At 27.4% G+C, this 21,995-nt stretch overlaps 3 protein-coding genes and 1 non-coding gene across 4 annotated transcripts; 1 reads left to right on the top strand and 3 right to left on the bottom strand.

The window, feature by feature from the left end:
- The first annotated feature begins 2,059 nt into the window (after positions 1–2,059).
- On the top strand, positions 2,060–8,093 carry LOC107628601 (cytokinin riboside 5'-monophosphate phosphoribohydrolase LOG7). Its single transcript, XM_016331229.3, has 7 exons — positions 2,060–2,265; positions 3,362–3,459; positions 4,969–4,999; positions 5,157–5,256; positions 5,657–5,727; positions 6,672–6,815; positions 7,756–8,093. Exons 1-7 carry the CDS (start codon positions 2,158–2,160, stop codon positions 7,843–7,845), a joined length of 642 nt encoding a protein of 213 aa, XP_016186715.1. The 5' UTR covers positions 2,060–2,157; the 3' UTR covers positions 7,846–8,093.
- Positions 8,094–11,104: 3,011 nt separating this feature from the next.
- On the bottom strand, positions 11,105–12,139 carry LOC107626357 (3'-5' exonuclease-like). Its single transcript, XM_016329226.3, has one exon. It carries the CDS (start codon positions 12,017–12,019, stop codon positions 11,300–11,302), a length of 720 nt encoding a protein of 239 aa, XP_016184712.1. The 5' UTR covers positions 12,020–12,139; the 3' UTR covers positions 11,105–11,299.
- Positions 12,140–17,964: 5,825 nt separating this feature from the next.
- LOC107626356 (2-Cys peroxiredoxin BAS1, chloroplastic) lies at positions 17,965–21,018 on the bottom strand. The gene is made up of 7 exons (XM_016329225.3): positions 20,631–21,018; positions 19,632–19,706; positions 19,461–19,542; positions 19,286–19,365; positions 18,933–19,058; positions 18,487–18,600; positions 17,965–18,330 (listed from the first exon to the last, which is right to left on the bottom strand). The coding sequence occupies exons 1-7, from the start codon at positions 20,841–20,843 to the stop codon at positions 18,214–18,216; spliced, it is 807 nt and encodes a 268-aa protein (XP_016184711.1). The 5' UTR covers positions 20,844–21,018; the 3' UTR covers positions 17,965–18,213.
- Positions 21,019–21,069: 51 nt separating this feature from the next.
- Positions 21,070–21,149, bottom strand: TRNAL-UAG (transfer RNA leucine (anticodon UAG)). Its single transcript has one exon. It is a non-coding gene; the product is annotated as a tRNA-Leu (tRNA).
- Between the last annotated feature and the right edge of the window lie 846 nt (positions 21,150–21,995).

A 21,995-nucleotide genomic window follows, 5' to 3' on the forward strand; every position in this document is an offset into this window, starting at 1 on the left:
AGAGGATGAAGGAAAAGATGGAAAAGAAGATTAGGAAGGTGAAGAAAGAGAGTATGAATGTTAGGGTTATCCGAGATACGATGAAAATTGGGGAAGAACAGTGTTGTTTTCGAACAAAGGGGTCAGTGATTATTTTGTCCCTGTTATAGTTGTTAGGAATTATTTTGTCCCCTCAGAGACCATTTTGTCTTCTGTTAGAGTTGACGAAACAAAAAATCTAAGTGACTGACGGAATTAATTGTTAGGAACTAATCGAATAATCAATTTTAATTGAGGACTAAAATGTCTAATTCAAAATTTTTTGAGGATCAAAATGAGTAAATACCCTAAAATAAAATATTACATCCCGATATAAGAGGTGCATTTAGGAGACATGTGGATTAACTTGTTAATTATACTTTTGGTAAATAATTATTGTTTTTTAATATATAATTTTATTTGATAGAGAAAAGTTCCGTTTAAATAGCTCTCAGATCCTTATTCGAGTATCTTGATTCTGATAAGAAAAAATTAAATTAAAAACTCCGATTCGAGTAAAATCTCTATGTTCATACTTCATACACGGTCTTGTTAAGTTGTTTTTTAATCAATAATTTAATTTTTCATTTTGTGCCGCAAACAAGTCTCTTTTAACTTTAAGCATACTTTGATCCCCCTTTCTTTTTTTTTTTTTCATGTTCTAAGAAGCGCAGGAGCTATTTTAATTTTTAGTAAATATTTTAGGTCAAAAGAATAATCGATATAACCTTTTAAACTAAAATAAAAAGATATAAATAAATAAAATCTTATATTTAATATAGGCTTCTAAAATAATTCATTTTAACATTTTTATGTATAATCAACAATTATATTTGAATTTAAAATTAACATCAGAGTTTTAGCTATTAATAGAGGATCTGTAAATTTGATTTTTATAAAAGAATTACATATTAATTATGTTTTGTATGGCTGATATTAGCTCATAAAAAGTCTATTAAAAAATATATACACCCAAATCAGGATCATATCTTACGAATTAAGATAAAATTAGATAGTAAATTTTTAAGATTTTTAACATTTAAAGATTATAAATATAAAGAGCAAAACTCTTTTAGATATCTTTTTTAATTTTAATTTTTATGTATACAAAAAATTAATTATTAAATTAGTTATCCGTCGGATAATAAAAAATATACGAAACAATAACCTATATAGAATAATTTCAAAAATTTAAATTTAAGATTGTAAAATCTAAATCTTCAATATAAAAAAATTTCAAATCAAATTACCCTTATTATTATTGTTAGATAATTATTGAATCGTTGCGTCTGTTTTGTTTTTGCATCCACATTTTTTTTTTAATATTGAGTTAATAATTGTGTTTTTTTAAATTGTGATTTACTGCAGTATTTTTTTAAAATGTGAGATAATTTAATTTACGGAGTATAAATCGAACCGTTCGATTTTTAAGAAGTCTGTACTCGAATCGTTCGATTTGTGTTAAAAAAATTTAAAAAATTTGGAGTACACAAATCGGACCGTCCAATTTATGTACTCCAAATTTTTTTATTTTTTAAACATAAATCGATGGGTCCGATTTGTGTATCCCAACTTTTTAAAATTTTTTAAACACAAATTGAATCCAATTTGTGTACCTCTCATAATTTTAAAAAATACCAAAAATTATCATGTTAACGTATAACACTCCTCCTATTTCTATATCCAAATTTTTTAGTAAAATCAAAATCTTTAATAAAAAAATTTTCAAATCAAATTACCCTTATCGTTATTGTTAGATAATTATTGAAAATAGTTGCGTCTATTTCGCTTTTGCACCTTCGGTCAAACGGAATATAAAACTTAAAAACGAATCCGTTTCCATAATTTCGGAGCAAACAAATAAATAAGCCCAAAGCCAAATGGTTCTTTTTTTTATATTATTATTTTTTTTTAGAAAATAAAAAATGTAATTGGTTAAGAGGCTTGTGATGTGGGTTATAAAGCTTTTAAGAGGGGACATGCTTATATATATAGACACATACATAACCATCAAATTAGTCACACCTTGTTCTCTCTTTCACACACATACAAAACAAAAAGCTTCTTTCAAATTTATTCATTCATTCATACCCTTTTTGTGGTTGTTTTTATTAGGCTTCTCAAAGAAACACACAAAAAATGGAAGAAACCAAATCAAGATTCAAGAGGATTTGTGTGTATTGTGGAAGCAGTTCCGGAAACAAAGCTAGTTACCAGGAAGCTGCTGTTCAACTTGGAAAAGAGCTGGTAATTAATATTAATAAATAAATAAATAAATAATGTTTTCATAGTTTTAATTTAACTTTGCTTCTTCTCCTTCTTCTTATTGTTTTTCTTTAATTTGTTTTTTTTCTTTATTTGTTCTTTTTGTTTCTATGTATGTGATATCAATTTTTTCTAAACCTTCATAGTGTATGGCAACTAAATTATTTTTTTATCTCTTATTTTTAAAGATTTTCTTGTTATTCTTAAGAGAAAATCTTAGTCTATTTATTTTTTACTTTTACCTTAATTTAATTTTCTCCATTTTTCAACCTTTTATTGTTTGAATCTTTTTAATCTTTATATTTTGGATTTAGTTACAAATACCATACATGCTCTTGTTTCTTATTCTGAAGTTAGTGGGTGATTGTTGCTTCTTCCACTTTCTTTTCTTTTTATTATTATTATTATTATTTATTAGTTTAAGGCCCAATAATGAATACTCAGCCTCAACGCTAGGGTATGATGATCGTTGAAGAATGAGAAGATGGTTATTAATTAGGTTACAAGTTTCTCATGAGAGAGAGAGAGAGAAGAGAGAGAGAAATATTGCTAGCTAGCTTCTAGCTGGAAACTTTCTGTCAGTTGTGCAGCCTTCTTGCATGATCCATATTATTTTCTTTATAATATTTATTTAATTTTTCCATGTAAATAACAAAAATAAAAATATTTTGTGTATTCAAGTGATATGCACATTTTTTTAATTATTGAATAAATAGAAAGAATAGATTGCATGAATAAGAATAATTATAAGAAAGAAAATAAATGGAAACTATGAAACCAAATTCGTACTTTCTGCATTTCTCTAGTTTCTGCCAAACGTGCAATCTTGGTATCATTACACTCCAACAATTTTACATGACCAAGAAAAAAAAAAACCCATTTTTTTTCTTTTTTATTTCTATTTACAACCAAAGAATGATTTTATTGCTTATCACCAATCTCTCCACTAAATTGAATATAATAAAAACATGTGATATTGGTTGTGTTTGGTTTTGTTTTTTCGTTATCATGATGAGGTTTTAGTGACACGCGTCTATTTTATTTTTATTTAATATTTTTTAATTTTTTTATTGTGAAGGTTGAGAAAAGGATTGATCTTGTGTATGGAGGTGGGAGTGTGGGGTTGATGGGGCTTGTTTCTCAGGCTGTTCATGATGGTGGCCGCCATGTCCTAGGGTTTGTTCTCTTCCCCTCTCTCTCAACATTTCATCTTCAATTTTCAATCCATATAAATTTAATTTAGGTTGTTATTCTCACAAAATAATATTGTAAATCTTTAAATTGTTTGACCTCTTTAGCTGAATAATTATATATATATATATATATATATATATATATATTGAGATAAAAATATATTATGCTAACACATAATGTAAATAAAAACTTAAAAAATATTTTGCGCTAAAATTTTTTATTATAGAAGATAAATGTGTGCAATTCAATTCTGTTAGTGTGTGCATGTATTTTATTTTGATACGAGAATTAGTAATCGGAGCTATCGATTACTTTGTAACTTGATTTTTAAAATTTTTTAAATATCAAATCGGATTCTCCGATTTGTTTGTTATGATTTTTTTTTAAAAAAATTTATAAATCGGAGGATCCGATTTTTTGTTTTTTGTAAATCGGATGGTTCGATTTTTATTCCCAAATAAATCGGAGGGTCCGATTTCCATATTTTAAATAAAAAAGTTCTACATTTGAAAATAACACATTTATTATCCATAATCCTAAAAAATACAATTTTCACCCCCAATATCAAAAATAATTTGCATGTTTTGCATGAGGTGATAACAAACCCTAGCTTATGGTATAAATACAAAAGAAATGATGTATTTTTTTAGGGTAAGCTAACACTTTTTTGTAGATTTTATTTACCAATAACTTTTTTCTTTTTTGCTATTATGTATGTATATGTATGTGTGTGTGATGATAGACAAAGTTAATCATTTTGGTGATTACTAGAAAAGAGTGTTGTATTCCTTCTATGTTACCTTGTGACCCCATGCGTGTTTTCTTGTTTCCCATGGAAATGAGTTCAACGTAAGACATCATTGGATCAAATGCTTGCAACGTGGGACAATTCTTCAATATTTTTTTCTTTTAAGAAAAAACAAAAAATTCCCAATTTTGGATGTAAAAAATAAAATAGAAATGTAAATTACTTGTATTAAATTAATTATTTTTGGACAGCTAAACACATATAGGTCTTAATTAGTCGTTCTTAAACATATGTAGGTTTTAATTTATTTATTGATTAAATTAAGTAATAGTGTGTGACCTTTAATTTTTTATTGATGGTTTAGAAACTTTATTGGATAAAGGTGAATCCCTTTTAGTCCTTATTTCTAAGGTAGAAGCTTCTTTGGCGTAGGAATTGGAGCCACCGTTTTGTTTTCACTACGTACCCTACTTTGAAGACATGCTTATATTTTTTTATTCATCGATGTTTATGTTTTGTTTCATCATTATTATTGGTCTAAAGTTGTTCCTTTTATCAATCATTTTAAATACTAAAAAACATTTTATATAGTCATACAATTACATCCGTTCTTTTAGATAATTATTTATACATAGTTCATATTTGATGTATCGTTATATAATTGAATCAAAATTAAATTCTTTAATTCATAATTCATTCTTCTTTTGAGTGAAGGCTTAACCTTGTTAATTTCTTTGTAACAGGGTAATCCCCAAAAGTCTCATGCCAAGAGAGGTAACTAAAATTAATTAATCTCGGTTCCAATTAATGTTTTAATTTCCCTAACATAAGATACCTCATCAATGACGAGTAATAAGCTTATTGATACAGGGTTAATCATATGTAAATTAAATTAGTTGATTAATTAATTTGAATGTTGGAAATAATGTAGATAACTGGTGATCCAATTGGTGAAGTGAGAGCAGTATCTGATATGCACCAAAGGAAAGCTGAGATGGCTCGTCAAGCTGATGCCTTCATTGCCCTACCTGGTATTCATTTTTAGTTGACCGCGTTTGCGCGCGCGCGATGTATTTTTTGAACATAATTATTATCGTATTCTGTACCGACATATATATTGTCAAAAATATGATATCTATCTATCATATTTTAACAATATAAAAATAATTAGAGTATATACTCAAATAGTTTTTTAAAAAATTTTGTCGGACGTTTTTGTCCTTAAAAAATTATTACAATAAACCTTTTAGATTTTAACAAAAATAATTTTTTTTGTAGTTATTTTTTAAGTAAAAATAATATATAATAAAATTTTTTTTAAGACCTATTTGAGTATATAATCTACTAATTATATTCAAGACACCCTTAGGTTTTGTTATTAGTTATTTTTTTTAAAAAACTAATGATGTTTTGTTATTTTCAAACATTTAGGTGGTTATGGAACACTTGAGGAATTGCTGGAAATTATTACATGGGCGCAGCTTGGTATCCATAGCAAACCGGTAAATAATATACGAAACTACATTATTTATTTATTTATTTAATTCTTTTTAAATGTGAATGGATAAATCAAGTTATATTAGGTCATTGATGATGACACAGTATTTTCTTTCTTATTTATGTTATTTTATTTTGTTTTCTCTCTTCTAATATTATTGTAGATAAGGGGAGATACTAATGACGTTAGTTATGAACTTGGTTGACCAAAATTAGTGTCATAATACAACTTTAACTAACATAATATTATATAATAAGTAACCATGAAAGATATATATGCCTGAAAGGTGGGAATGGAATATATGATATTTTAATAAAATAAACAAAGCGAGTTTCATTTGCCACTTATATATGATGATCTCTCTATAATAATGGAATACACCTATAAACATAGAACTTGTTTTTTATGGAAAAATTATCAAGTCAAAAACTCAAAATGTATTTGTTATTATGTTAATGTTTCCTTCATCAACTTTGCCTCCACATGTTGCATGATATGCAATATTCAATGTCATTATTTCATTGTCTCCATAATTTTCTTATATATATTAATTATATGGTTGTTCCATGATTAATTTTCTTATATATTATAATGTTGTCATGTTACTAAGATACGCGTCTTAGTTAATTTTCTAATTGTGTCTTGTTAACCTTAATACGGTTTAATGTTTGATCATGTTAGGACAATAATAAGATTCACATGAGAAGATAGACTAAGATTTTGTTATAGTTAATCGTTGTCACGTTACATTATTTGATGGTTCTCTCCGTTTGAATTGGAGAAAGACATGCCACTATTTTCATAAATATGTATAATTAAATATTAATTAACAAGGGAACAAGACAAAAACAAATAAAGTTGTTGGTCAAATGGAAGACTGGTGAATATATATTTGGAATAAATTTTTAATGATAGTAATTTAATTTAATTATTAATTTGGTGGTGTAGGTGGGGCTGTTGAATGTGGATGGGTTTTACAATTCATTGTTAAGTTTCATAGACAAAGCCGTTGATGAAGGCTTTATTTCTCCAAAGGCACGTCGCATAATTGTGTCAGCACCCACAGCCAAACAATTGGTCACAGAACTTGAGGTATTCATCCTTTAATTTCACTTTTCAAATTAATAATCATAATTATCTTCAAGTTTTTGTGCTTCGTTAAGATTTTTTTGAGTCAACCGGTTTAACCAGTAATCTACCGATTGAATTAGTAACTTAGTGATCCAATAATTTAATCGGTTCGATTACCGGTTTAGTTTTGACAATTATGATGTGTATACAAAAAATCGGTCATTAAATTAATAATTTATATAAAAAGGAGGGTGAAATATATATATATATATATATATATATATGTATATATATATATGATAATTGATTTTTATGTGTATATAATTTTTTTTTTCAAAATGAGAGGTTTTGTCCCATTTAGATTTATTACTTGTTTATTTATTTTATTTTGACTATTACTTGGTTAGTTATTTATCCAATTTGGATTTAGGGTTATCATTAATTTATTATCCACAAAAAAAAAAAAGAAATGAAATTATGTACCTTTTTTTTGCTATTGCTAAACCAAGTGGGCCAATAATGCCACATATGTTCATATTCTTTTAGATGTTTCAACCAAACAAAGACTTAAAAGGTTAGGAAGAGTTTCAGGTATATCGGGAATATCGGTTTTAGTTGTTTTAATTGTTGATTTGAATTATAAAAAAATATAATATATATTAATTAAAATCAACGGTTAAAATAACTGAAACACCGATATTTTCGATACACCTGCTAACTTTTCTATAGGTAAAGGTTAATTGTTCAACTTGGGTTTAAGTTGATTTTAAAAAATGAAATAAAATAATGGGAAAGTCATATAATGATAGTAAAGGTGTGATACTTTTTGTTCATGCAAGTTGCTATTATAGCAAGTGGGGGCATGATAATATGCTACATGTCTTTATTGAGTTTGAGGTTAATTAATAAACAATAATTAAAAAATAAATAAATTTTTTTTTTGTTTTTGGAAATTAAACAGGAACATGTACCTGAACAAGATGAGGTTGTATCCAAGTTGGTTTGGGAAGACAGGCTAAATTACGTGCCTGAATCAGAAGTTGCCATGTGATTAAATATGATCAAAGATCAAGACTCTTAATTAGTAGTTGGAGGAAATTGATGGAAAAAAAAATTTTAAATCCTACAATAGCTTTATTTTTTGGTTTATTTATTATATGTATTTTGGGTAAATATTATTATATATATAAATATATGAGAGTCACACATGGGCATTTTAGGAACCGTAGGAAATTCAATACATCATCCTTTTTTTTTTTGTTCTTTTTGGTTTTTCCAACTTTAGTGGTTGATGATGATGCCCCCTAGTAAGTGGTAGTAGTATACACAAAAATGAGGGTAGTCCAAAAAGTATTGTGGAAAAAAAAAAGAGCTTCAATGAAAATTATGTTACCATTGCCTTTGCAATGTGCAATGAATTGTGAATCATTTGCAATGTTCTCTACTTTCTCATTTTATTTTTCTTGAACAAACTTAAACATATAATTCAAATAATTTTCTTATATACACATTTTGTAAGTATAATAAGAGTTTAATTTTGATGTGATGTGATAATATTTAATTGATTAATTGTGTAATCTTTTTAAAATTCAAATAGTTTGTATTTCTTTAATGGCAACTCAATTAAATTGTTATATGAAATTATAAAAGAGAGAATTTATACTTATAGTTTGATCCAAATGAAGTATCTAACTCCAATAGTCCAATGAGAGAAGATCTCAATGAATTTTTATTAATTCTTTTTAAATGTTTTTATTAATAATAGTACACATGGTGTTTACAAGCAATAAGGCGCCATTCTTGGGGATAGATGCTGGCACAATGTAAACAATTAAGTTGGAATTTCTATATTATCAACAAATAAATAAATATATGTTATGAAATAAGCAAATATTGCTAATGCATATATAGGGCAATATATGTGATGATTTGCATAAGTGGTGATGTCACGTGTATAAAAATGACCATAGCTTGTGTTGTTTTTTGTTTGTTGGTTGAGTGGCTATATGTTTTATCTTTTAATATGTTGTATCTAAATTCGAATTTTGAGGAAAGTCAAATAGTAGATAGAATCTTTATATGTGTGAATGTAACTTAAGATGGGGGAGTTGTCCATTTCATCTGACCATAACTTGTTAGTTACAATCAATTATTCTCTATTGGGCTTCTTCATAAGTTGTTGGGCCTTTATGTTTGGATCAAGCTTGTCCATCCCTTTCAGCTTATTTTATATTTTTTGGAGGGTACTCTTAACTATGTTAGTTAATTCACTAGTTCATTTAAGTAAGTGGAGCTCACACCAATGCCAACCTAAATTTATACAAATCACCCTTAGGTGCATATCCCAAATTGAACATTTTTATGTAAATCAATCGATGCAGCCATATTCAAATTAGCATTGTTGTTAGTAAATTGAATGAGACTTATTCGATTTATACATGTATAGTTAGGTTTCTAGTAAATCGAAGAGTTCAATTTGATTTATCATAGACGTAACATAAGCAATAAATCAAACACACTTCAATGCATTTGCCAGCCTATATAAATAAATTTATTATAACTCGATTTACTATTGTGCAAACGTATATAAAGAATACAATAAAGAGTATTTAATAATACATATAATAAATACAATAGACATTACATTCAATAATAAATTAAAAAAATAATAATTATAAATATTTTCTATATATTATTAAAAAATCTCATTATAAACTACAAATAATTATTTATAATTCTATTGATCTTTTAGCATTTAAAAAAAAAAATACTAAGGTTAACACTTTTTATCAATATTAGTTAATATTTTGAGTTAATAACTTATATTTTTTATATTTTAAAATTTAAAATTTAGAATTTTGTCTTTAATATTTAAAATTAGTGAAATATTTGCCAAAAATATTATATTTTGTTGATAAGTTAGCATTGAATCCATTGACCACAATAATATCCAACTCACATAAAAATATTCTTATTTTATTTTGTATTTAATTTTAGTAGAACATCAATTAATTTTGAATTTAGTTATGATGTATTTTAACTTCTAAAAATACATGCTAAGATTGTTATTAATAAAAATTTTAAATTTTTTATTTTAATAAATGTTCAATAAATTATTAAAAATTTAACTTTATAACTTTATCGAAAAAAAACTTTTTCAATTAAAAATTTTAACTTTTATCAAATTTATCTTATTTAATATTTATTAATTGTAACGATAATTAATAAATATTAAATAAAATAAATTTAAACTATTTTAACTGATTTTCTTTGACTTTCAAACATTATTATTATAAAACAAGAGGTACATTATAAAAATAAATACATAATGTATATACAAAAGTTATATAAATTATACGTATTATTTATAGAAAATACATTGCTAAGATTAGTTAATAATTAATTATTTATATTTTATTTACCAAAAAGACAAAAATATATTTTGATTAAATTAGTTAAAAAATAATTATTTATAATTTATAATGAGATTTTTTAATATTTTATAAAAAGTATTTATAATTATTTTTTTAATTTAGTATTAAATATACTTTTTATTGGGTTGGTATTGGTTTATTTAGATTTTTTATCCTAAAAGCTGTCAATGTCAAAGTTAAAAAGAAAAATAATCTAAGATAGTCCCTAAAATTTTTTGGGAGATATTTTAAACTTTAACCAATTTTAATCACTAAATAAGTTCCTAAACTTTTATAGCATTAGACAAATCAGTCCTTGCATGGTATTGTTCATTTATATAAAGAGGACTTATGTAAAAGTTTTACAAATTATTAAGGGCTGTTGTGTCTTTTATTAAATAATAATAAAATTAATTTATCTAATTTTTTACCAAATTTAACATAAAAATAATGTGTTTAACAAAATAAAAATTAAGAATTGATTTGGTTATTAAAATTTGTTAATATAATGTTAACCATAAGACTTTTTGTGTTAAAAAAAACATAATTAAGGTGAATGCATCTAAATCTTTTCCACTCCCAAAATGAAAAATTAATATTTAATATTATTTTAATTTATCCTTACAAATATATATTTTTTTAATTTACTTAGTAAAATATTTCCCTCTTGAACACCTTCTTCAGATTCAATTAAAATAGCAGTTCATCAAAAATTCAAAATTGAAACCGTAGCAATGGGTATGCTAAAAGGAGGCGGATATGCTAAAAGGAGGCGGAGTACCTTCCTATTCCTTTAGAGAGTACCAAATGCACGTTGTGGTGAATACCGTCATCACTTTCTGTCATGCATAATCTGCTTTACTTTCTTGGTCCTCAAACATCATACATGCTAAAACCTTAAACGAGTAAACAACTACAAATCTATCATAGCCATACATTCTTGATTCAAAAAGAAAAAGAACAAATCACAGTAGATAGATCCCGAAATTGCAAGAGAAATTAACCAGGTGGGCGCTGACCACAACACAACCATTACTTGTACAACTAATTAATACCAAGAAGAAACAGATTCCACAAATAAAAAATAAAAAATCAAGAACCGTTTCCATTTACAAACCCATACAGCATTCTTCCAACTTCGAACGACACGAAAGCATCAATGCAAGCGTATTGAACCTGTTCCGCCGTGAGCCACGCGTTATCCCAGCGGCTTCGACTGATCCTCTTAGGCTTCTCGATCTCCAATCCGAGCACCCTCTCCGCTAGACTCTTCAGGCCCGCTCTTTTCATCTCACTCTCACCCAGCACGTTCTCCGCCAAATCCCTCAGGTCAACGAAATTTTTCACGTTGAGGTTGTAGTCTTCTAAAAGCTTCTCCACATCCTCCTCGACTCCCACGCCGAGGAAAGTGTGTCCCTCGTTAACGAGAAAGTCAACGAGAGACTGCGGAACCGAGGGGGAGTGAAGGATCTGGAAGACGAGGCAGCGGTTGCCGATGCAGAGCTGGAGAGTGGCGACTGGGTTGTTGGAGTTGCGGTGGGCGTTGGGACGCCACTCGATGTCGAGACCGACAAGGACAGTGGTGGTGGTGGTGGAGGAGGAGTGGTGGTTGAGGGTGTCGGAGAGCCAGGTGTCGACAAGGGAGGGAGAAGTGGTGAGGAGAGTGTGGATGGTGTGGGTGTGGAAGATGACATCGTAGAGGTTGTAGTCGTCATAGGGAAGGTTGTGGTCAACGACGCTTATGATGGCGCGTGTTGTCCCACTCACTTGAGTGGGTGCGTCGTGGTTCTCGTGGTGGTTGGGGTCTCCCATTGGGAAGAGTTGTTGGAGCTGTCAGCTATGGCCTATGAAGGATACTCCAATCAAGTTATCGATTTTGTCTTGAGGATATCGTTTTGAATTCAAATCAGATTTGGGAGATTTAGAACAAGTGTGGAGTGTGAACCCTGGAGTGAAATGGTAATTGGTAGGGGCGTTCAAATATAAAAAATTTAAATTAAATCGACTATTCAATTTAATTTAGGGCAAAATGCATATATATATATATATATATATATATAAACAAAGGAGACAAATATTATATAAATATTATATAATTCTATCAAATTGAGAAATGTTACGTGAATTTTTAAAAGTATATTTTTATATAATTCGAATAACTCCTATTTGAACTAGACAAACTAATAATAATTCGAATTAGTCCTATTTAAATTAGTAGTAATACTTGTAATTTGAATTTATCCAATTCGATACATGTATGAATTCTTAAGGTAGTTTGAATCAGGTGATTCGAATTATATACCACGTGATCAACATTAATTCGACCCTAACTCATTTGAATTAGCTCATATTTTGTTGGACATCGTAATTCAAAACAAGCTGTTTCGATTTACACACGGTTTAAGCTATTAATTTTTAATTTTTTTTAATTTAAAATAATTTTTTTAATTCTTCAATTATTAATTTTTGTATCATGTATTTATTTAAATTATTATAACATTACAAATTTTTATAGTACTCTTAACATCTTCTAAGTAATTTTTTTAAAAATTATTTTGCATGGAATAAAATATTTTTTTTGGTTGTTTTGTATGGAATAAAATATTTTTTTAATTTTTAAATTATTATGATTATGTAGAGTAATAAAATTTGAGTACATGCATGAATATTTGCACTTAAATTTAATCTTTTTTTAATGCTTTGCATGAAATAAAATAATTTTTTTAATTTTAAATTATTAATTATGTAGAAGAGTATTGTACTTGAAATTTGAGTAAATGTATTTTTTAATAAATTTATTTAAATTATCCCACATAATATTTTATTCCATGCAAAACAATTAAAAAAACTACTTAAAAAATGTTAAGAATATTATAAAAATTTGTACAATTCGAATTTTGTACAATTCGAATTACCTTGGGCTGCCTAAATCGTGTGTAAATGAAAACAGTCTGTTTCAAATTACCATGTGCAACAAACTGTGGACTAATTCGAATGAGTTAGGGTCGAATTAGTATTGATCACGTGGTGTATAATTTGAATCATTCTCATTTAAACTCCTCTATGAGTACATATATGCATAATTTGAATTGGACAAATTCGAATCACAAACATCACTACTAATTCGAATAGGACTAATTCAAATTAATGTTGATTTGTCTAAATCAAATGAGGTTGATTTGAATTACATAAAAATATATTTTTAAAAGATTTTAAATAATATTTTTCAATTTAATAGAATTGTGTAATATTTATCTCCAATTAATTTATATATGTATTTTGTCCTCTAAATTATCATATATCATTATCATCAATCATTATTGTAGTGTTAGTTGTTGCGTTCATTTTGTTAAAAAAATAAATAAATAAATTAACTAGCTTGGCACTCACACTCAGCAAATTTTATAATAAGAATAAGAGTGTTCCCACTACAAAATAATACATATTAATTAATTAATATAATAATAGAGAAGAGTGATGTAACACAGTACATGAGAGGCACATGATCCATAGTAAATTAGCATTTACCTACTAATTAAATTCATTTGATTAAATTAAATCACTTATCAAAATCAGATTAGATGAGATCAAATCCAATCTCCTTGGAAAGTTCCTAGCTACCGACCATATTACACTAAATAGAAAAAATAAAAACATTTGCATAATTTCTCAGCAAATTTAACTTGCATTCTAAAAAATATTTAAACCATTTATTTATTTTTAATATTTAAAAATGATAAATAAAAATTATAATAAGTAACTGATGTATGTAAATATTTTAAAGCATTAATTATGTTTTAGAAATAAAAAAATAGTATTTCTCTAAAGGAATATAATTTACCTATGAATCGAAGCTAAGGTATTTATTTAATTATTTCATTTATATAAATTAAATGAAATTAAGTTCTCTCATTCAATAAGAAACTAAAGAATTATTCCCAACTACTGGCACCAAATCCATATCTGTTTTTTGGCTGTTAGCCATATATTTACAATGAATTTAATTATTTGTTGTCCTCTCTATCAGTAATGTAGTGAAATAGAAAATTAGATAACAAAAGCTTAAGGAGAATTTTTTTATTATTATCTATATATATCTGTTACATGTCATCCAACAAAGTTATTTTATCCTTTTGAGCAAGGATATATTGTCCTATATGGTTTTTAGCTTTAGTCAAATGAACAATCATTGACCATTGAAAATAAATACAATGATAAAAATTGAGATTTGTTATTATGTGAACATACAAAGCTAATTAAGAGTCTATTCAAAAGCTTCAAAAGGTATTTTTTTTAGGTTTTTTATTTATAAAAAATTATATAAATATTATTTGGTACAGTTTTTTAAATATATTTTTTATTTTTTAAAAAATTATTTAAGATTTTTTTAAAAAAATAAAAAAATTTGACTTTAATTTTTTTTTTCAAAAAATATTTTATTACTCTTATTTGTTAAAATAATTTTAAAATAAGTATTTTTATGATAAAAATTCAAACACAAAATAATTTAAATAAGTTATTTTTAATATAAATTTTTATATTTTAAATTATTTTTTTTAAAAAATTTAATTAAGTTGTTTATCCAAACTTATCCTAAGACAAATTTAAATGTATGTACTATATATATATATATATATATATATATATATATATATGTCTACAAAAAGAAAGATGCAAAATGAGTACAAAAATGAAATATCATCCTAAAGTTAAATTATCAATTTCATGAAAATCAACTACTTATATTATTAAATGTTTATGGTAATGATTCTCAATTTCATGAATTGTTCTTCCTTCAATAACATACTCACTCTCATATTCCCAAGTGAAAATATCCTATGGAATATTTAAGAATGTGTTTAAGATTCAGAGTTTAGAAGGAAAAAATTTGGTGTAAAAAGTAAAATAAACTTTATTTTATTTATTATTTTTTTCTTTTTTAAAATCCAACTCACAGACACACCATAAGCTAGGACAACAGAAGTATGTTTAAAGCATTATGGAACTTTTTCGAAAAAAAAAAAAATTGTTCATTATGAAATCTCGGATAGGACATTCTGGAATTTATAATATTCTTTAAGCCAAATGATGATGAAAATATTGATACTTTAACTTATAAGTTATAAGCTAGGATTTTGTGTCATGTATGAAGCAATTGGTATGAGATTATATTCTTTGGTGACTTTGACCAATAATATCACAATTAAGGCAGTGCTCAAAATTTTCTTATTGTATCCAATAACGATTTAACAAAAATATAACAAGATACCAATTTGTTATTTATTATATAGATTTATTATTATAATTTTTATTATTTTTATTATTATTTTAATTTATTCTCATTCTCTAAAATACAATAATAAAGGGAATTTGTTAAACGAAGACCAACCATGATAAGCACAAAGCAAAAGACAGAGTGGCACACCGTGTGAAGCCTGCAATGTCTATAAAAAAGAATTCTCAAAACTACCATCTAAATTCTAATTGTATATATTTTATGTAACATTTTGTTAAAGTTTATAATATGTTTGAATTTTAATTTGCACAATGAACGCTTGGAAGATATCAATTGATTACCAACTCACATTTGATATGTAATTAATGTTTTTGTTTCATGATCAGTGATTTACGGGATATATTAAGAAGAATAATACATTATGTATATTTATAGTTCATAATTTCATTTTGGTACAAATGTATATTTGTAATTTAAAAGCCACATACAATATAAGTCATACGGTTAGAATTTTTATTCTATTTGTGATCTAATTTGTTAATATAAAAATTAGTTTGAGTGGTATTATATTTTTTAATAAAAAAATTCTATCAGTTTTTTTTTTTTGGTGACTAATTCTATCAGTTAATTATATTGGCAATTAACTAGTTTTCGAATAAAAAGAATATAACAAGTCATAAAATTTAGGTTTTTAATTCTGATTATTATAATAGACACTCTGATTTCATTTTAAATTACTAGTTCGAAAATTGAAAGTTTTGAATTCAAAAAGAATTAACTATGACTGAAAGTACGTAGATTATTGATCTATAACTAACACATTATATGTATACAGAAAATGTAATTATTAAATTAGTTATTCATAGAAAATATAATAGAATACAAATTACATGTTAAAATATGTCCGTATATATATATATATATATATATATATATATATATATATATATATATATATATATATATATTATTTTATATTTCAACATATATTTTACATTAGTAGTTGAAGTTTATATACATGAAAAATAATTATTTGTTATTCAATAAAATTCAATTCATTAATTTTCTTGTGAATAACTCCAAGAAACTGGTGGAAGAGTTGAAAATGAATGAGTTGGAAGTGGGAACTCCAATAATCTTGTTGGAAAAAATATGGTTCATAAACAAACATGAGAGAGACTGCTGGGACCATAAGCAAAATAAATTATTAAATTGATGGAAAGTAAACTTCACAAGTTCCCAATAGATGGAAAATTATTCTTATTTATTATCTGTTAGTAAATGTTGTTATCCAACAAAGTTGGAATGATAATTAAATATATAGTTTATCTTTGTGAACAACCGGACAATGATATTGATAATTTGATATCCCATGCTTTTTAGCTTAGTCAAATAAACAATCTTCTATTGAAAATAAATAATCATGGCATTTTTTTAGCATCGATAATTCTGACAAAATTCCATCATACAACTTGCTTATTATTCCTTGTGTGATTAGAGAAATTTTCTTTATAATAGTTATAGGTATAGGACAACTAAATTATGTTTATAACCTAAGGAACATAAAATAAATAAAATAAAATAAAATAAAAAAAATTACAAAATTTATTTATCTACCTAACCACCTTTGTCATCAAAATTTTGAAAAACTAAGTTCCAACAACAAATTTTTGTGCATACCTTATATATACTTCATTACTTCACAATTAAACATATATTTTATATATCTAAAATACATTGTCCAAAATTGCAATTTGCAAGACAATCTAATACAGATCTCACAGATATACCAAGATTCCGATTTGTAATGTGTGTGTATGTTCGAATGGATTCTCATTATCTAAAACACAGAGTGGCACCAAGTGTGATTAGTAACACTTGCTATATAAATATATAATAATACATTTTTAGTGTACCCTTTGAATTTCTCTTTATAAATTTGGCTTTTTGATGATCTTTGATTAAATGTAATTTTTTTGAGTAAAATCATTTTTAGTTTTTTATGTGGCAAAATATGTTTAATAAATTATTTATGTAGCTAAATTTAAGAATTTGGCACTGGTCAATGGGTTGCTACATAGAGCACGCGATATTCGAACTTCCGACACAACTTAGTTTAACCACACATTTATTTATACATAATAGAGTGATTTTGGCGTACAAATAACAATTTTTATATGTAAATACTATACCAACCTCTAAGGCCCTGATTTCTGTTCTGGGCTAAGGCCCTGATTTTGATATTTACAAAATATACCAGAAAAATGACCAAAATATCAAATCATTTTGCATGCATGATTGATAAAGATGTTTTTCGCCAACAATAAATCTTGCATTTAAATACCCCCAAAAAAATGCATACTTTAAAATCCATATTAAGTATCAAAGACTAACATATTAACATTAACTATATGTATCAAATAATGTCATCTATAATTAGAGTACAAGTAGGGGTAAAAAGAAATTCCAAACCATCAATTGTATTCTATAACATCTTTCATATTATAACCCAAACACAGGCTTTATTTCAAGAAAAAAGAAGAATCATCTCATTTTGGTTTAATCAAATAATTCCATCTTAATGGTTCAATGAGAACATAACTACATAAGATACAAAGACTATAAATTGATGCATAGTGAACTTCACACTTATTCCCACACCCTAAAGCTCAAAATTTAAAAGGACTAAAGTTACATTAAAAACAAGACCCTTTCACAATCACTCTGATCATCATATACGCGCAACGGCTACTCTTAACTATGATCCTTGTTACACCGCGGAAAAGTACTCTTTGCTAAGTTTGGGGTCTGGTTTCATGGACTTCTCCCCGGGCTTCCATCCGGCAGGGCAAACTTCGTCCGGGTTCTCCTGCACATATTGCAAGGCCTGCAAAACCAATGCCAATGAAAGGGTGTGCGAAACATGTGTGAGCAATAAAAATGATAAACAGATGAGTTTAACTGCTATATACTGACAGCGCATAGAAATTTAAATCGAATTTTGGTGATGCCATTGTTGAGTACTTGAGTGTATATGATTTACCTGGAGTGTTCTCTTTGTCTCATCAACACTTCTACCAATTGCCAAGTTGTTAATGGTGGAATGCTGGATAACTCCTTCCTTGTCAATGATGAACAGCCCTCTCAAAGCAATCCCCTAATTCGTTGAGTGTGTTGGAATCATCATGACACAAATTCGAAGAGATGGATCGAAAAGCAAGAACTTTGGTGCCAACATTTAAACAATATAAATACAGATATGCCCTACATAGTGTTCCTATATTTGATCTTAGAGCAGTGAACAATATCATCAGTGGCAGGGGTAAGAGGAAAAATCAGACGTGTTAAAAGACATGATTCAATCTAATAGCAGCTCTGATAACTCGTAAAATTACACGAGACTAGAGAGTACAGATAAACTAGATAATACTTGTTTGAAACCAGCTTGCCACAGGTAACAAATTTTCAAACTATCTTGTCAGAACATACCTGATCAGGGATGAGGACACCGTAAGATTTTGATATCGATTTGGTGACATCGGAAATCAATGGATAATTCAAATCGCCAAGACCACCTGCTTTTCTATCCGTTTGAACCCATGCAAGGTGCGAGAACTATAACAATAACAATAGCACCATTAATCAAGAAGAAAATTCCAGAAATTTTGTAATATAGCTTATACTGCTATAACTCGGTACTTGACAGTTGTATAGAGAATCTATTAGATTCTAACAAAACCATCTCTTGTGCATTCTAGTGGTAATCTATTAGAATCTATTTGTAATATCATCACCATTAGCTTTGAAAACAACAATCAAAAGATCAGTCGAATCCAACTCACCACACTGTCAACTGAAACGCCCAATATCTCAGTATTTAGTGCCTCAAACTCCGCATACCGGTCACTGAAAGCAGTGATTTCTGTGGACAGGTAACAAACATTAGGTTTGTACGGAATGAAACATTGATCCACAAGTATCGCAATGTGATTAAAGTTAACTAAGATTTCTAGTAACCTGTTGGACAAACAAAGGTGAAGTCCAATGGGTAGAAAAAGAGGATAACATACTTCTTCCCAATGTATTCCGAGAGTTTTACCTGAAATGACAATGGTTTAATTAAAAAAAAAATGGTGCAACTGGATACAAAATTTCAATGATATTCGCCAAGGGCTGGCAGCATACTACCTTGATAAACTCCTGATCAAAAACAGCCTCTGCTTCGAAATCTGGGGCTGTATTTCCAACTAATGGAAGTTCACTCTGTTGCAAGGGGAAAAAAGGCGAGCAAAACAACATTTTACTTTAAAGGTCAAGTAATAAAAATAAACTAAAAACGACAAATTAAGTTTAGGTTTCATTTCTGTGTCAACAATTAAGTTACAACACTCAACTATAAAGAAGACAACCATAGCACATCTACTAGATACTATAGGAGAACGAATCTTTGCAACTTGGCAATCGTTTTCCCACTCTTTTACTTTCGTTGTCACTCATATGCTTTAGAATTTTTTGACACAACTTTGTTGCATCCCTAAGCATGGCCACGACACATCGATGTCTCTGGATTCATGTAGGGATTTGTTAGGCTTGCGACAACTAAGTTACTTAAAACTTTGTCCCATCCCAACGCATGGACACGATGCAATGACGTTTTTGGATCCATGTAGGCAACCCCACCCGGTGGGAAAAGGTTTGTTAATGTAAATAACATTGTGGGAGATAATCTGGTTTTGGAGTATTGTTGATTCTATAAAATCACGATGCTTGATGCTTAAAAGCCAAAACTTTCAATAACGAAAGCTCAACAACATCTCAAATCCTGTGAATCATACTTGCTCTTGTTCCACTAATGTATGCATCAGTCTAACACTAAGACAGCTAACAATGCCAAAAACTTCAATAATCCTATCATCATGGTCTGAAAACAGCATCATATAGTTCACAGCAACATAATATGGTACATACACAAAGTAACAACACACTGATATTAAGAGTAAGGAAAATGACACCATAGAGACAAATACACAAACACATAGGAAGCAAAACAAAAATAGATAAAAATCAACCATTGAGAGAACAAGCAATAATAACCCGTTACAAAGATAAAAACTTGAAGCATCCCCATCATTAATGAAGGGGTGAGGCAAAATGGGTCAGTGCCAGTGAGAAAAAAAATGGTCTTACCGAGGCTCTAACACTGAAGCTGCGGCGAGAATGCAATGAAGAGCGTTTGATGGAGATTGAGCGAGAGAAAGCAGCAGCAGAAGAAGAATGAGAGGGTTTGAGGGAATTTGGGATGGAGAGAGAGGAAGAAGGAGAAAGGGGTTTGGGAGAGAGAAGAGGTCTTGTTGTAGAAGAGAAGAGAGAAGCAGAGGTAGCTGCTGATGAACAAGCCATTGTTAATGAGACACGACACACACTATACTCTCTTACTCACTCTTTCTCTGTTTAGTGTGTGTTGGTGGAATGAGATGAGATTAGAAGATAAAGTGTGGAGAAAGCTGAGAGTGAGAGGGTAGAAGAAAAGAGAGTTGGTTGGTTGAGAAAAGCTAGTGACTTAAACAGTGGTCCCAATCCAATTAAGAAGACATACACGAACCCAGTCCGTGAGTTAAACAAAAACTGACAGCTGTGGGATTTGAACCCACGCCCTTTCGGACCAGAGCCTAAATCTGGCGCCTTAGACCACTCGGCCAAACTGTCATTTGCGAGCTACTCGTTGTTTTTATTTAATTCATAACTATTCCCATTTACATACATTCATAAAAATAAAAGTTATTTTTATTTAAGATACACTCATATATATATAAATATTATTTATATACCAAAATAAATTATTGTATATTAGTGTATAAATACATGTATTATTTAATTTAATTTTGATATGTATTTTATATTTCAATAAGTATTTTATATTAGTGAATGATTTTAGTGTATATTTAATATAATTGGTTTATATATTTTTTAAGTATTATTAATTTTTTTTTGTAAATGTATGTTCATGATTAAAAATTTATCTAAAATGTACACAAAAATAACTATAACTATATAATATATAATCAATTTTTTTCTCATTGATATTGCTCCTAAATAATAAAAAAAAAACCATCATTGTTCAAATAAAAAATTTAAATATTACACTTTATATTTTAATCTACAACCAACGTTTTATTAGAACTAAATCTTAATTTATTATCTCAAAACAATATTCTTTTCTGTATTGTCAAAACAACAAAATTACACACACACACACATATATATATATATATATATATATATATTAAAAAACAATTATAATAATATAAAATATATACTAAATAGTAATACTAGTATACTACATCACCAAGTCATTTTAATAATTAAGTTTAATTAAGTTGATTTAATAATTTATTAACACAATAAAAATTAGTTAAAAAAAACACATAAGAAGACATAAAAAATTGGGTTAGATTTGATTAGAAAACAATTTATTCATTTAATATTTTTCTATGCTAAAAACGTGTCACAAAAAAAATAGGCCAATGAGTAATAGCTTAAATGACATAGTCT

This window comes from Arachis ipaensis, chromosome B2, assembly GCF_059453495.1.
Source record: "Arachis ipaensis isolate K30076 ecotype BB chromosome B2, ASM5945349v1, whole genome shotgun sequence".
Lineage (NCBI taxonomy): Eukaryota > Viridiplantae > Streptophyta > Magnoliopsida > Fabales > Fabaceae > Arachis > Arachis ipaensis.

Coding starts and splice junctions, on each gene's coding strand:
- LOC107628601 (XM_016331229.3), top strand. CDS start 2,158: ATGGAAGAAACCAAATCAAGATTCAAGAGGATTTGTGTGTATTGTGGA. Junction 2,266..3,361: donor TTCAACTTGGAAAAGAGCTG/GTAATTAATATT, acceptor TTTATTGTGAAG/GTTGAGAAAAGGATTGATCT. Junction 5,000..5,156: donor AAAGTCTCATGCCAAGAGAG/GTAACTAAAATT, acceptor GAAATAATGTAG/ATAACTGGTGATCCAATTGG.
- LOC107626357 (XM_016329226.3), bottom strand. CDS start 12,019: ATGGGAGACCCCAACCACCACGAGAACCACGACGCACCCACTCAAGTG.
- LOC107626356 (XM_016329225.3), bottom strand. CDS start 20,843: ATGGCTTGTTCATCAGCAGCTACCTCTGCTTCTCTCTTCTCTTCTACA. Junction 19,366..19,460: donor CACCTTTGTTTGTCCAACAG/GTTACTAGAAAT, acceptor ACCTGTCCACAG/AAATCACTGCTTTCAGTGAC. Junction 18,601..18,932: donor GTGTCCTCATCCCTGATCAG/GTATGTTCTGAC, acceptor TCAACGAATTAG/GGGATTGCTTTGAGAGGGCT.